At 36.0% G+C, this 17,104-nt stretch overlaps 1 protein-coding gene across 6 annotated transcripts in view; it reads left to right on the top strand.

Moving 5' to 3' along the window:
* Nucleotides 1-4,949: 4,949 nt before the first annotated feature.
* LOC130073768 (rho GTPase-activating protein 42) overlaps nt 4,950-17,104 on the top strand; it is a 156,984-nt gene continuing 144,829 nt past the window's right edge. For 2 of the 6 annotated variants that reach the window (XM_056239368.1, XM_056239367.1), the window contains exon 1: nt 4,950-5,280. In XM_056239368.1, coding sequence (XP_056095343.1) covers nt 5,127-5,280 — 154 coding nt within the window. In that variant the 5' untranslated portion in view covers nt 4,950-5,126. The remainder of the gene's footprint in view (nt 5,281-17,104) is intronic. The other 4 variants (XM_056239371.1, XM_056239370.1, XM_056239372.1 and 1 more) reach the window with 2 other exon arrangements.

Raw genomic sequence — 17,104 nt, 5'->3', positions numbered from 1 at the left:
CTCCTCTCTCAGGCGGGGGGCTCGATTTGGCATCCTCGCCCGGAGCTGTGGTCCCTGCACGCGTGGGCCATCAACGGGTACCCGCTAGCCTCCCAGAAGGAGTGTTAAACACGATCGCGCAGGCTAGAGCTCCGTCTACCAGGCGGCTCTACTCCTCGAAATGGTCTGTTTTCTCTGCATGGTGTCAAGCCCAGAGCTTTTCACCTGTGGATTGCGGGGTTTCGGAAATGCTTTCCTTCCTTCAAGAGCTACTGGATAAGGGCAGGACCCCATCCACGCTCAAAGTATATGTGGCGGCCATAGCAACGTTTGCAAAACCGGTGTCTGGCCAGTCACTGGGGAAAAACGACTTAGTCGTGCGTTTCCTTAGGGGAGCTCGGAGGCTAAACCCTCCCAGGCCCCCTTCAGTCCCGACGTGGGACCTTTCCACGGTCCTGGAGGCCATGAAAGGCGCCCCGTTCGAGCCAATCCAGCTGGTGGACATGAAACACCTGTCGTTCAAAACAGTGTTTCTCACGGCTCTCGCTTCAGTGAAGCGCATAGGGGACTTGCAAGCGCTTTCAGTAAACGCGTCATGTATGGAGTTTGGGCCTAATGACTCGAAGGTCATCCTCAAACCTAAGCACGGGTATGTGCCGAAATCCCTCAATACACCGTTTAGGGCCCAGGTAATTTCCAGGTAATTTTAAAGTCTGCCCTTCCGGTTCTCAATGAGGAGGAGGACGCGAGTCTCCTTTGCCCCGTCAGGGCACTGAGAGCTTATGGCGGGACCCTTTCTGGCGGGACGTGACGATATAGGCGCGGGTTGCCCCCATTGGTCATTACGTCACGCAGAGTCTCTCGATAGGCTGCTGCATTTGCCGCAAGAGCAACCAATAGGCGCGCGAGCTGTCTCGCCTGTGTCTGCTTGCTGCTGCAAAGCTTTTTACATTAATAAAAAATTAAGGATAATTTTTGGCTTCAATATCTCGTGGAAAAGAGGTTTTCCCCTAGCGTAAGCTATTACGCAGTACTCGTTCCCTCTCTAGAGAGAACCGAGGTTACGTTAGTAACCGAGTACGTTTTCATTCATGATGTATATGCTGATGTTCGCGTTCTTAAGTGGGGGACACACTTGGCGACTGAAGGCCGATAATGAATGTTACTTATCATGCCCAAACGTGTTGAGTCAAAGACAGTTGCGTTCAGTCGGTGTTCACAGTCTGTGTTTACAATCTGCTCCAGTCAATGGAAACAGTCTGTAAGTGTGTTCAGTTCAGTCTTAGAATAGTCGCTAGTCGTTAAGTGTGTCCCTCGTTTCTGCTTCTTCTTCACATGTCTTTTGATCAGGAGATTTAGTAATCTTTCAGAAGATGTGTCATAGCGCCCCCTATCATAACGGTTAAAACACAGAAATCAGGAAATGTCTGTCAATGGCGGGGAAAGAGAAAAGTTCCTTATACAGACAATCATTTATTTGTCAATTTTGATTTCATGGAGTCTTTAATTTTGTCATTTCATCTGAATATCAAAATTTTTGAGATTAAGGGTACGTTTACATGGCAACGATGTACTAAAAACGGAAACGTTTTTCCTTTGAATTTTTAGTGTTCAGACGACAATGTTATCACAGCGGTCCTCGTAAACAAAGATCTGCGAAAACGACTAAAACCGCTGTATTATGCATCCCAGGCCAGTAGGTGGCGATGTCACTTTGTAAAGAAACGCTACGCACCTATAGCGTGGACACGTAATACGCATGAGTATGACGTCACCGTTTTTGTATCATTTAAAAAAATGTGCACTTTGAAACCTGTTTTCAAAAGTTTGTGTTTTCTTGCACCCAAAACGCTGTTGTCGTGTAAATGAACAGCCAAAAGCATACAAATTGTCCATTTTTAGTTAAAAACTGTGTTGTGTAAACAGGCTTTTCTTTTGTGTCTATAGAAAATAGTGATCTGTGACTTTGTGTAATGTTGATTATCAAAGGTTTTTGTGTCTGTTTATTAATGATGGATTTGTGGACACATTAATGTTTTGTTTTTTGTTTTGTTTTTTATTTGTGGACATATTATCTTTATTTTACCTGAAAAAGGTAAAGCCTGAGTGGCATGGTGTTCCTAATAATAATCTTTAATGTAATACTTTTTTTCTCATTTCAGACATCGCTATATTAAAAGCTAATTGAGTGAAATAATTGTTTATGCCTTTACATGAGTTATAGAATAACCTTTCAGATGAATTTCTTTTTCTAGGATTCTGCTTTGTTTGTCAACAGTTTACTGTTACAGTAAACATAAATTACAGTTTATAAATTATTCAACTAAATTTTCATGTATATGACACTTAGTTTTGTGCTATGATAACTAACAAATGTGTGTACAGTCTATTTATTTCCCACACCACCTTGGCTAATGCATCCTCATCCTGCACACTCTAAACATTAGGGGTGTAACAATATGTTGTGTCACAATTTATCGCAATACAAAAATGCATCAATATGTATCGTGGATAGAGACAATATTTATTGTGTATAATTCACCCAAAATGAACATTTCTGTGTGAGAAAAAATTCAAGTTTTAGTATCAGTACTACATTAAACTATTATATATAAAATTTGAATATAATGTATAATAATGCCATGGGGGGATATTTGTGGGTCCTGATAATGCCAAATTTCTACCAGTAAAAAGTGGCCAACATTATTTTAAATATACTGTATCTAGTCAGTGAAAGAGTGCAAGCATATTCGTCTAAAATAATTCTGTATTATCAGCTATACCCACAATGTAATATCAAATTTAGCATTTTAAACAACATTTTTTTTTGTTCATCTTTTATCATATGTCCTGGAGTATCGCATTCACAATAATATTGTATCGTGAGTTTAGTATCGTGATATGTATCGAATCGTGACATGAGGGTATCGTTGCACCCCTACTAAACAGGCTAGGCCTATCTAAATATGTGAAAATGTAAAAGTAAATGTAGTGTACATGGGTGTTTCTGCAACTACGGGCACTTTTGACTATCCCAATTTAAAAAAAATCAACCTCTATGAATTTCAATTTTAACCATCACAGTCTGTAATACATAAAAAAATGTACACAAAATGAAGTCGTTAAGATTTTAATCTGGAACATGTTTATTTTTTATGTTTTTCGGGTCATCTTCTTAAAAAGTGTCCTTACCGCAACTTTACAATAACGTTCATTTTATACATTTTTCTTTAGTAATTTCTATAAAAAAATTATATATTTAAATAGCTTTTTCAAATTTGATACAGTTTTGTAAATACTGATATAATAAAATTATATACAAAATAGGGAATTTCATGTTTTTTTTCTATGCCATGTAAAAAATGTACAGTAGATGTCAATTGTCTCCATACACACAAAAGATGACATATTTAACTTTTTATGACAGATGTTGCAATTTCAATGTGTTAATCATCTCAGCTTAAGTGTAAAAATATTATTTGCAAATGAAAATGTGATAAAAAAATGAAAATAGAGCAGTGCTGCGGTAATGACATCTTGTGTCGGTAAGGACACAATGTTAAACTACCACGAAATCAAAAACAGGCTAGAAAAAAAAAAGAAACATGCTACAGAAAACAAAAGCTAGGCCTATTGCATGTGTAAAAGATAGTAGCAGTTTTGGAGTAAATAACTATTTTAATTAACTCTTACTCTTTTAACTGCTTCAAAAATATTGTCTCCTAAAGTTGATGATTCATGTTTATATATATACTAATATATGCTTTAGTACTAATAATATACTGAATATTAGTAATTTAATATACAGTAAACCTTAAATTTGTCTCTACCGCAACACAAGGTCTTTACCGCAACACCTAAATTTGCTGCGGTAAAGACATGTTGCGGAAATGACATTTTTGCTAATATTTTAGCTAATTGGCAGCCAGCAAGGCCTACCACATTAGTTTTGACTCTTAGCATCTTGATATACATGAATTCAACAGTAATATACATTTATTTTTAAAATGTAGTTCAAAATACACAATTATTAAGCTGAATAGTAAGGACGCACAATAAATACTAGAGCAGAAAAGATGATGTTTACCTTATTTTTTTGGTATCTTGTGAGTGAGGTAGTGTGGTGGCCCAGTCTGTCAGCAATGTGCTCAAGTGATAATTTCTGTTTCCATAGAAACTAGACTTGTTTGGGTTCGATAAAACTTCATAATAAAAGCTTTTTTTCATTGTTGCGGTAAGGACTCAAAAGTGTGGGACAGGCACATTACATTTAGTTAAAAAAATCATACAAATGATCAGTAAATAATACAAAGAATTTTAAGGTGCTGTAAATGAATCTGTATATTAAACAATTCCATTTGAAATAATGTAAAATTGTAATTAAATTAGCTTATTTTATGTATCTCAACATTGAGACCACAGGTGTGGGACATTAACAAAAATGGTGTTTTGAGCTATAAATGCTTCATAATATTATATTTAATCACATTAATCAGTAATTCAATTTTTTGTCAAGGTGTGTAATGGCACTGTGGATTTTATGAAACATCAAATGACAAATTTGAGCATAAATCAAAAATGTCACTGCTGGGACTTAAAAGTGCCCGTAGTTGCAGAAACACCCACATATCGTATTTATCACTGAATGTTGTTGTCCTCTCTACACTGTAAGTGAAGTGAAAATAAGAAATTGTTACCTTAATAAGGAGCTACCTATACTTGTTCTGATCCTTGACATGCCTATCTTGATGGGTTTTTTTTTCTGTGACTTTTTTTTTGTGTTTAAATACCAAATAACTTTTATAAAGTATTAATGAATGTCACATTAACATAAAATGTTGATAAATAGATTGTTTACTAAAATTGTGTTGAAAGCCATTACAAATGGCGTATCTCTGGGTGCTATGTAATGTAACCAGCAGGAGTCTCATGATCTCAGGCTGACTGCAGAAGTTTGACTTGATGAAAGTTCAGAGCGCGGAAGTGAAGAGAAACTTTCGCATGAATCTCTGCAAGAGAGCGAGCGACTCTTCCCGCGTTTGACTGTGGATGATGATGATGATGGTGATGATGACACGGATCCGTTAGTGTGTCTGAGCCTGAGGAAATACTGAGTTGTTTTGTGAGGCTTTATTTCAGGTCTGATAATGGGGTTGCCGACTCTAGAGTTCAGTGACTCTTTTGTGGACAGTCCGGACTTTAGAGAGAGACTTAAATGTCACGAGATCGAGCTGGACCGAACCAACAAGTTCATCAAAGAACTGATTAAAGATGGACACCAGCTTATCTGCGCGCTCAAGAGTGAGTACAATTCAATTCAATTCACAACCGCATCTCTCTAACCGTTCATGTTGGCTGTAACTCAATTCCTAGTTTGCTGTCTACCTAGACAGCATGTGGTCACTATAGACGTGTTCTAACGCGCGCTTGTAATGCCCAACAATGCAGTCTAAGTAGGCGTCTAACTAAGTTTTGACAAATAGCCAACGTGATGAATTAAAAACATCCAAGTTTGCGTAAAAGCCAAAAATCCAGTGATAAAATTACCACAGCTAACAATTAACACAGCATGAAATGTAGCTGGTTTAAACACATCAAACAAAATGATAAATTTTAGCCTCACCTCACTGATCTTTCTCTGTTGTATCCAAGAATTCAATTCACAGACATTTTAATTATTTTAATGACCAAAACATAATATTTACCTTGTCACTGCATGGTGTTCCCTCTATTAAAAAAAGAAAAGAAACTATTACACTCAAATTGATATCATTTGGACTCTTTCTACAGCATGACATGAAGACAAGTAAATAATGTCAGTACATTTGATAAGTGTGTACACTAATTGTAGTGTTGACAGCATTTCTGAAACTATTCGACATGGCTACCAAAGATACAATTATCAAACAATTTTTTAAAGAAATTAATTACTATAATAAAAAAATAATTACTTGATTTAAGCTAAATTGCAGCATTGTTACTTACAACAATGTTACCCAGTCGGGCGTATTGTTGAATATTTAACCTAAGATTTCTTGAATGTTTATTGAAAATGAAACAGTACATCTGACAGTTAGTTCATATCATGAGTCATATCACAAGTCCTTTCACTACCTTGTTGACCATTTAAAGGGATAGTTTGAAAATTGTCATCACTTTCTCACCCTCAAGTTTTTCCAAACCTGTATGAGTTTCTTTCTTCTGTTGAACACAAAAGAAGATATTTTAAAGAATGTTTGTAATAAAACAAACCACGAGGGGTTTTGGTGAAATATACCTTTAAGAGTTTAAAGTCTTAAAAGTTTTTTCAAGGCTTTTTATAGAAAGTGACTATTAACAAGCATTATTTCATCATGAATATGCTTGTCGTTTCATAAATTCATGTAGATTCAGATAAGCCTACTTCATAAACTATTGTGTGAAATCATGTTACTTTATGTGATGAAATATAACCTAACTATAAAATTACCAAGAAATTTTTTTTTTGATGTTCAGGGTAGAGAAACAGAAAAGGAGAACATGAATTTTGAATGTCAACATTTCTATTTCAGTTCATGTTTGAATGTTTGTGTGATAGTATCTATTCAGGGGTTATCTAAAGTTCTAAATGACAAACAGTATACTGACCGAGGTCACAGATACATAGACTGTTGTAATTTCCAGTGAAGTCTTTCACTACAGGTCTTTTGTCTATTAGCGCACACTAGCTGTTTCCATCCAAAGTTGTGACTTGTGAGTTTAAAAAAATTGGAATATCGCATAAAATATTTGCGAATATAAAGCACTGTTTCCATCCTGTGTCCAAGAGAACAAAACTTCCTGAGAAATTGGTGCTAAATATATGTAATAAAAAAGAAAGTTTCTGCAATTGGGGAATCCACTGTTGCTCTTTTTTTTCCATACATTATAAATTACTTGCATCTCAGAGTGTGCAGACAAAATTCAATACACGCTGTCATGTTACTGTATCTTGCCTTCAGAGGCAGAAGCCTGATGTTTGGGAACACAATTGTGTGAGACAGTTCTGGGAGGTGAATATACCCAACCGTTTGACATGCTTTGGCTCGGCCATTTCAGACTAAACCAACATTTCAGATGCTTCCCAATGAAATTGTCAACTAGTTAGTCCACTTTATTAAATCACATAGGCCTACTCTTTTGAGACAAATGCCCCTTTCAGACAGCAATACCGGTAAATTACCGTAAAATTACCAGAATGACTTTTCTGGTAAATACACAAATGTGCTGTTCAAGAAACTGCGTTACGTCTTTTTACTGGTAAGATACCATTCACACATCAGTGCCAAAATACCGGTAAACTTTGTGTGATTGTGATTTCAATTATCCGAAATGACCTTTAAACGCTGGGCCATTTTATTCATCCACTTGAATGAAGAGAAGCACTTTAATTATCCTTATAATTTGTATTAATTTAAAACGCATTTGCTGCAGCGAGCAGACCTAGGCGAGGCAGCTCGTGCGCCTATTGGCGGCAACTGCTGCAACCTATTGAGGGACTGCTCGTGACGTAAGCACCAATAAAGGGCGCTGGCGTCCTCAGTCGTCACGTCCCGCGCGAATGGGTGTGGCTTATGCCTATATAAGCCAGAGCTCGATGCTCCTTGGTTTTCATCAACTGAAGCGAAACCAGATGGTAGCACAAGCTCGGCAGGGTTACGCAACACTCGTTCCCTCTTCTAACCGAGACGTTTTTACGGGACAACCCTAAATTTCATCGGCCGATAAACGTTATTATTCAATTTCACTAATGTATTAAACTCTGCTTTATACATTTATAATATAGTGATAACCACCATAATAATACAGGTGGTAAAAAAGAAAACCACATGATGATTCAAAGTTTATTACCATTCGTTTTCCACAATCTGAGGCACATATTAATATAAAGAAGGTGCACAGTGTCATACACACAAATACAAAACACCATCATGGTGACACGCACATGACTCCAAAATAATGCCATACACATTCATTAAACAATATACACTCACCTAAAGGATTATTAGGAACACCATACTAATACTGTGTTTGACCCCCTTTCGCCTTCAGAACTGCCTTAATTCTACGTGGCATTGATTCAACAAGGTGCTGAAAGCATTCTTTAGAAATGTTGGCCCATATTGATAGGATAGCATCTTGCAGTTGATGGAGATTTGTGGTATGCACATCCAGGGCACGAAGCTCCCATTCCACCACATCACAAAGATGCTCTATTGGGTTGAGATCTGGTGACTGTGGGGGCCATTTTAGTACAGTGAACTCATTGTCATGTTCAAGAAACCAATTTGAAATGATTCGACATGGTGCATTATCCTGCTGGAAGTAGCCATCAGAGGATGGGTACATGGTGGCCATAAAGGGATGGACATGGTCAGAAACAATGCTCCGGTAGGCCGTGGCATTTAAACGATGCCCAATTGGCACTAAGGGGGCTAAAGTGTGCCAAGAAAACATCCCCCACACCATTACACCACCACCACCAGCCTGCACAGTGGTAACAAGGCATGATGGAGCATGTTCTCATTCTGTTTACGCCAAATTCTGACTCTACCATCTGAATGTCTCAACAGAAATCGAGACATTTTTCCAGTCTTCAACTGTCCAATTTTGGTGAGCTCATGCAAATTGTAGCCTCTTTTTCCTATTTGTAGTGGAGATGAGTGGTACCCGGTGGGGTCTTCTGCTGTTGTAGCCCATCCGCCTCAAGGTTGTGTGTGTTGTGGCTTCACAAATGCTTTGCTGCATACCTCGGTTGTAACGAGTGGTTATTTCAGTCAAAGTTGCTCTTCTATCAGCTTGAATCAGTCGGCCCATTCTCCTCTGACCTCTAGCATCAACAAGGCATTTTCGCCCACAGGACTGCCGCATACTGGATGTTTTTCCCTTTTCACACCATTCTTGTAAACCCTAGAAATGGTTGTGCATGAAAATCCCAGTAACTGAGCAGAACTCAGAAACATAAATGTTTTAATGAAATAACATCAAATGTGAAGTGTCACGCAGGGAATTCTGGGAATGTCAATTTAGAGAAACAACAAGAACAGAAAAAAGAGAAGAGATGAGCAGAAACACAAGAACTACAACTGACTTCAGCCACAGCCTTAGATCAACTGAAGATAAAAGAAGACATTAAATCTCTGAAGATCTCAGCAGAGAAGGATTAAACAACTCCACAAACAGCATTACCAGCCTCACTTATTACTAACCAGACTTTATTTCTGTCATACATCTACTTTCTGTTTGAGAATTAACAGAGGTGTAGATGTTGATTTATTTATTGTTTCATTTGAAATTACCATAATGGTGATATTTTTTTGTTTAGTTGGGCTCTTGACCATTTACTTTTTAACATTAGTTTCTCTGGCTGCTGTAACTCTGTGTTTATAAGACACGGTTGCTATGGCAAGACTATCAGAGAGTAAGTGAATCAGGTGATGTTGGTTATGTATTGATGATGATATAATCATCATGAAGTGGGCTTTCACTGAGCTCATGTAGAGTCTTATCTTTGATAATAATTTTACTGATTGTTGTAGACCTATGATTCTACTAGGGGTGCACGATTCAGAAAATGTCACGATTTGATTCGATACCGATTTTTTGTCTCAAGATTCGATTCAAAATCGATTTTCGATTCAAAAACGATTCTCGATTCAAAAAACGATTTGCAGTATATAGATGTAGTTTACTTTTTCCTATGTGATTGATTGCAGTAGATATAATTTAAAAGAAAAGAAACACAACAAATTAAATGTAGTTTGATATTACTTTATATGTCTTCATACAAAAATAAAAACTTTTGCAACTAAAAAGTGCAAAGTGCCAAGCTTTGGCCAGCTTTCAAATACATTTAATTCAAGTTTAAAATAAAACTTAAATAAAAAGCTTTTACATTTAGCTTTAAAGTGCTGTAGTCAGATCAAACAAACAATTATGCTAAATGTGGTTTAAAGAGTACTTCAGCTACCAGGTTGACAGTTGAAATGTGAACTCGACTGGGCACATTGGACTTCCTAAAAATATATACTAATGTCGTAGAACCCTTGCGAAAAATATTTTAAATAGATTTTAAAAAGCCACCGCCACTGGTAACATCTATGGTTAGATTGATTTGTTTAGATCCAGTGAAGTCGTTCATAGGCGTAATTTGAGGGTATCTCCAGTTAACTAGCAGAGCATTCATTTAGTTCGCTATTAAATAAGAGATCTGTTGTTTTTGAAATCAAGCTGCGCGCTCATTGCTGCTGCTATCAGTGTCATGGACACAGTGTTCTCTGTGGCTCGCACAGTCTTCACTCGGACGCGCGCTTCAATCTATCGCCGTTGTGGAGACTCCGGTGCAATCACAAAATAAAATGCACACAAACGTGATGAACATATTCGGTTTTGATGAGAGAGAGAAAAAACTATACGAGCGCGCTTTAGAACCTCTGACACGCTTGGCAAAAGATCTACAGAACTCAAACATAAGATCTGCGGATCGATGCATTTATTTATGGTTTGAGCAGCGGGCGGCAAGAACTTGCAATGTATAACTATTTATCAGACCGGCCCTCGCAGCCTCGAAACACTACCGGACCACCGGTCAAAGTCCCGACTCAGCCGATTGCCACTCCGCCCCTGCACGCCATTAAAAAAAAAAAAAAATTAATTGATTTTTGGAATTCTATGAATCAATTCTGAATCGGTAAAGATTGAATCGCGATTCAAATGTGAATCGATTTTTTTGCACACCCCTAGATTCTACAGCATGTGATCCATCAGTGTTGTGATAATCTGAATACTTTTAAAAACATTGTGCACAATAAAGTTTTGAGCTACTGTATATTTCAGACACAAACTGACATCAGGAATCAGCATATGAATCTCAACAACGGTGATGATAAAGGTGCAGTTCATGATGGGAGCCATTAATCAAAACTCATCAATATCTCCCAGCATGCATTGCAGCATTAATAAATTATGCTAATTGCCTTTGAATTTTCTTTTATTATTATCTGCTTTTATTTTTGCTGTTGTTTTTGTTGCAACTTTTTAATAGCTTGTTTTGTGATGTTCGGAGTTTATCTGATTATTTTGTTAATTGTCACCGTTGTTGAGATTCATACGCTGATTCTTGATGTCTGTGTTGGTCTAAATTGTACAGTAGTTCAAAACCTTTTTTGAACACCATGTGTTTTTAAAGTTCTTCAGATTATCTGTTTGTTACTGCTGGCTCGCAAGTGGTGGGGTCACGGAGCTATTATACTCAAAAACATGAAATATATTAGTATTAAACATTACTCATACAATGAAAGGTAAGACTCTTTATGAGATCAGTGAATCAGGCTACTGCATGATGATTCTGTCATCATCAATAAATAACCAACAACACTTGATCACATTTTCTCTCTGATTTTCATACCATAACGGATGTGTTTCATAAACACACAGTCAAAGCAGTCAGAGACAAGCTAAGGTTAGAAAGTCAAGAGCCCAACTAAAGCAAACACTCATTTCCATAATGGTGACTAGGGTTGGGCGATGTCTACCAATTTAGCATCAGACGATGTCTACAGTGAAATATCGCGATGGACGATGACATCGGGGGAGGGAGGGAGGGAGGGAGGGAGGAAGGGGGGGGGGGGGGGGTATTTTCGTAATATTCTAATTTTCCACTAGATATTTTCCTCTAAGAGCGAATGTACAGTGTCGTGACATAACTGCCAGATTCTGCCGATACCGTCTAAACATCGTGATGTCTGTCAGCCATCACGATGGACGATGATATCGTCCATCGGCCCAACCCTAATGGTGACTACAAATTTTATTATTTTCAATAAAACATAAACGTCTAAACCTCTGGTAATTCTCATTAATAACTTTTATGACAAATTGGATTGTAATACAATATTTTTAAATTACAGGCAACCACAGCTGGCAGGTTTTTTTCTTTTTTTTTACCATAAACTGAAGTTCAATGCCATAAAAACCTAAAATATTACTACCGTATTTTTATACGGTAAAGCACTTGCAACCAGCTGCCAGTTTTTTACCGTAAACTGTAGTTCAGTGCCGTAAAACTAAAATAGTTCTACCATATTTTTTACGGTAAATTACTGGCCACCACAGCTGCCAGTGTTTTTTACCGTAATCTTTAGATCACTGCCGTAAAACCTAAAATATTACTACCATATTTTTTACGGTAAATCGCTTGCATCCAGGTGCCAGTTTTTTAACGTAAACTTTAGTTCAATGCCGTAAAAGGTATATTTTTCTACTCAGTTTTTTACCGTTACAATTACAAACATTTTTTACTGTGAGTAAATGTGATTCCACCATATTTGATGCGCATGTCTTTTTATTGGATAAAAAACTGAAGCGTGTACGTTTTTTTATGCACCTTTTTAGAATTTACGTGTCTTGGCTTTTCCATTTCAAGCTTTTTTTTTTTTTTACACGAAATGCCAAAAAAAAATAAAAAAATAGTTGGATGGAAATATAGCTGCTTTTCCTTAGAAAAAAAATCAAGGCAGATATCTTTTCTTCTTTTTTATAGGTTGATGTATGCACAATTAAAATTACATTTAAAATGTATGTATGTAGTATATGCCAATTGGTGCTTGGCTGGTATATTTCCAGTATATTTTTGTATGCATTTATGAAAGCATTCACACCGTTTCAGCTAGTATTTGACTGCCAAATGCCTTAATGTAGATGTACTGTGTGTGGAATGCTGGAATTGTGATTCTAGAGGATGTGAATAAATTGTGGGTAAATACAATATGCCCCCTGCCCCCTTCAAGGTTCCTAGATTATCTGATTCCCATGCCAAGGCCGTGCAAATGCTGCTGCTTCTTTTTGCATAATAGAGGTTTTACCTAATGATAATATTATGTGGCACCGCTGACCTTCAGACATGGAAACAAAAGATAACTTGTTTTTAGTGAATGCCACATTGGCTCAAAGATAACAATAGACAATAGGATAACTGTTTATTGTTGTTAAAGAAAGAAACAACCCAAAAATTAACACTTTCATAATTTACTCACCCATGTCATTCAAAACTTGTATGACTTTGTTTCTTTTTCCAATTCTGAAGGTTGTGCTGATATTTATTTTATGCTTTTTTATTATGTTACAATGAATATGGACTGAAGGTTTCAAAAGAGTACACACAAAAGCACAATACAAGTGTCATAAATTTGTCCCATATGACTTCAAGTCTTCTGAAGCCATGGAATTGTTGAGTCAGTGTGAATAATTTTTCAAACTGGTTTTATGAACTGGATCAACTGCTTCGTTAAATCTCACATACTCTTAATATTGTGGTAAATACAGCTAGGATTGATGTCAACATTTTCAGAGAATAATGTCTTAAATTTCAGTCTGTTCAACTGGCTTCAGAGGACATTTAGACATCAACTAAATGAAATGGGTTTATTGTACTTAATAGAAAAATAGGATGTTCATTTTACTTGATAGAAAAAAGTTACATGAACTCAATAACTGATTATGTTAAACTGAAATTAAACTGAATGAGTTGCAACAGATTTCTAGTTCCCAGCATACTTTGTGTCAGCCGGAATAAGAAGAATAAATGTTGAAATTAACTGGGTTTTTTTGGTGCACAAATATTAATATAAAGAGAGATGTGTTAGGAGAATAAATGTTGAAATTAACTGGGTTTTTTGGTACACAAATATTAATATAAAGAGAGGTGTTTAAAATTATGTTATGTTGGGATTCATATGGGTTTCTATTATGTTGCAATTTTGCAACAAAATTGTTATTGTGGTGAAGAGTAGAACCTGTGGTTAATTCGACGATGGGCTGTATGTAAATGTTTGAGGTTATATATGCTGGATGTTGCTGAACTATATGCAAGTGTATAGTGATAGTCTTTTTGCTAAATACATTAGCACATGCAAATGTGCTATTGCTTGCAAGCAGTTAACTGCAAAAAAGATTTAGAGTTAATATGATGTTTATGTAATCAAGTTATAAGAGTTAGCTTGGTCAATATTTAAATTAAATTGTCAGAAAAAGTCCACATTTTAAGTTATAATAATCTTTGAGTTTAACTTAAAAAACGTGTAACTGATTACTTAAGTTGTTTTGAGTTCTGCCAACCTATAAGAGTTTACAGTGCATATGAACTACTTTTACATCATTTTTGAAGTTTGAAAGCTATAATTGTATGGAAAAAGCGTAAAGCAGTGTTAAAAACCTGTACTTTTTTGTTCCATTGGAAAAACGAAAGTCATAAGGGTTTGGAACAGCATGAGGGTGAATAAATTATGACATAAGTTTTCATTTCATTTCTTTTTCTTTCTTTTTTTTGCAACTCTGTTCCTTTGCTTACTTCACATGGCACACAGACAAGACTACCATTCAGTCTAATACAGAAAAACTAAATACAATTCCCAAAATCGTACAGAGGACTAATTGTCCTAAAAGCTCTGTTTCAAATAGGTCTTTGATCTTCCTCTGTCCTGTCCATTTTGTGACTTTAACCTTGCTTTAAGCAGAAAACTTTTATAACTAGCATTTCTTTTTATCAACCAAATACACTTTTAATATCCTCCAGTCAAATGAACCCAAATTAATAAAACTGCGTCTTTCAGACTGATGTGTCACTGGGTGGCAGTGCAATTTTGTTCACTTCATTCAATGCTTCAGTGGGGTGCATGTTTTTGTAAAGGTCACATAATCCTGCGTTTAACAGCAGCACATAGTGACTGTCGGTTAGAATCTGGGGTGGTAATTTTCTGTGGTTTTTTCTTAATGTAATATACTACATTCATTGAGCTACTTTACCATATTTCCACCTTCTTTGCAGTGGCTTACAAAACAAAGATCTTACAATGTATGTGAATGTGCAGTTGTTACCATCTATGTGATCTGTACCCCTGTAGTCAATCATTTTATCCCTTAAAACTCATCTTTCATCACCAAAATGACATATTTGACATATTCTTCATGCCTTAAAATAGCTTGAATGTAAGCTCGAGGTAGTTTGTGACGTTAGAACACCTGCAATTTCAAACCACGTTTTTGATTCTGTCTTTGGTTCACTGCAGTTTTAAGGAGAAAATACTCAGCAATGGTGTTGATTTATGAATTTGCACATGGTTTGTCTTAAAGCATATTAAAAACACAACAAAGACAAATAAACAACATTAAAAGCTTGATTTTCACATTAAAAATGTCTTCCATTGGCATACAGCCGGTCTCATTGTTTATACATAACATTTACAGGCACAAAAGCTTCCTTTTTTACATTTGGGTATATGCTGAAACATATAATATGGATGTACTGACAGCATCTGAAACCCAAGTAGTATTATGTATTTACAGATATAGAAATTTAAGATATATTTGAATAATTTATTTCACAAAAATATATAAATAGTCATATTTTTACAGTTTAATAGATGTATTTCAGATTCCTTAACCCCATCTCCAAACCTATAACCAAACTTTAGAAAAACATAACATACAAGTTATTCACAATAAGTTATTGCAAAAATGACAAAAAACATGTAACATGTTGTAACGTGTTGCATTCGAGGTGCTCACTGGTGATGAACAGGAGTTTTGTGTGATGTACAGTGTAGAATTTGAGTTGCTAATCACTGAATAATGCTTCGTAAAGATCCACTTCGTAAAGGGATGCATATCTCATTTTAATTCATACAGTATACCTGAAACATGACGTCACAATAGTGATGAGGCACACGAAAGCCAATAAGCATTTGGTATCACTGATTGAAGACTACAATCTGGTGTATTTTATGCAAACAATTTTATTCACAGCATATTCAGCATATTTATTGTTTTTTTTTCACAACATATTTAGAAAATGAAAATTCTGTCATCATTTACTCACCCTCATGTTGTTCCAAACTTGTATGAATTTCTTTCTTTGCTTCAAAATATCTTTTGTGTTCAGCAGAAGAAAAAAAAATCATACAGGTTTTGAACAACTTGACGGTGAGTAAATGATGACAGAATTTTCATTTCTGGGTGAACTATCCCTTTAATAAATGTGATTTGAAAACAATGTATTTGATCATAAATGCAATAGAATCAACCAATTAATTTCATGAATTAAATATTCATAGTTTAAATAAGGATCCGTAAACTGTAAAGTAAGTTGTTGATAAATGATTTAATATGCTGTCAACACGTTATTCTTGTATGTTTAGTGTCTACGCAAACACAAGTAATTGTAGTAGAACGACATTTTACATAAAATACATATGGATACTTAGGAGTTGCATAGACACCATTCCTGGTTAGTTTTTGGTGTGTGTGTGTGTGTGTGTGTGTGTGTGTGTACCATTTCTAATACTTGACCGAAACATACAATACTTGTATTACTTACATTACATTATATTATTTTGCACTACTTGCATTACATTCAGTCATAATTGTGATTGCTATTTTTAGGGATTAGTCTGTACTGTAGACTCTTAAAAGATGTGTAGGGACATGCCCTTACCGTCCATACCAAAATTTACACCCTTCGGGAATAGTATCACATTCTTGTTAGATTATCGCATGGGACAGTCACAGTGATTTTGCCAAGTAAGACATGTTCCTGGATAAACACATTTTGTTGATTCTGGAACAACATTCCTGTAGTCCTATCCATACCCATAAGTTATCCCTAAAATAAGAGGGAAATGATCGGTGAATAACACTGATGTAGAAGCACCTAACCCTGGTTGTAAGCCTGAACTTGACACAAACTGTAAACTTGTCCTTCAAATCTGATTGTTTTTTTTCCAGAATGTTGTTCCAGGATCAAAAAAGAAGTTGATCCAGGAACATGCTGTACTTGGTGAAATCACATTCACCCTCATGGGACGCTGGGTATCTTCTGCACGCTATGTTTGGCCAGAGGTGTTTATTTTGGATAATATTTTTTGTAAAAATGTGTCTGTTAATTGAGACATTCCCACACAAATCACAATTTGTAAGTTACCTGACAGAACATTTTTTACCATAATTTTTGCTGAAAGTCAACATGAAATCAAAATTGCTGCTACATGTATTTACATGTTCTGCATCTAATTGTGAGTGTTTATTCAGAGCATATGTGAATCTAAACAAAACC

Source organism: Rhinichthys klamathensis, unplaced genomic scaffold (assembly GCF_029890125.1).
Source record: "Rhinichthys klamathensis goyatoka isolate OS25496 unplaced genomic scaffold, OSU_Roscu_1.1 h1tg000561l_1, whole genome shotgun sequence".
Taxonomy (NCBI): Eukaryota; Metazoa; Chordata; class Actinopteri; order Cypriniformes; family Leuciscidae; genus Rhinichthys; species Rhinichthys klamathensis.
Note: the sequence above shows the minus strand (reverse complement) of the source record. Positions and strands in the feature narration are given on the sequence as shown.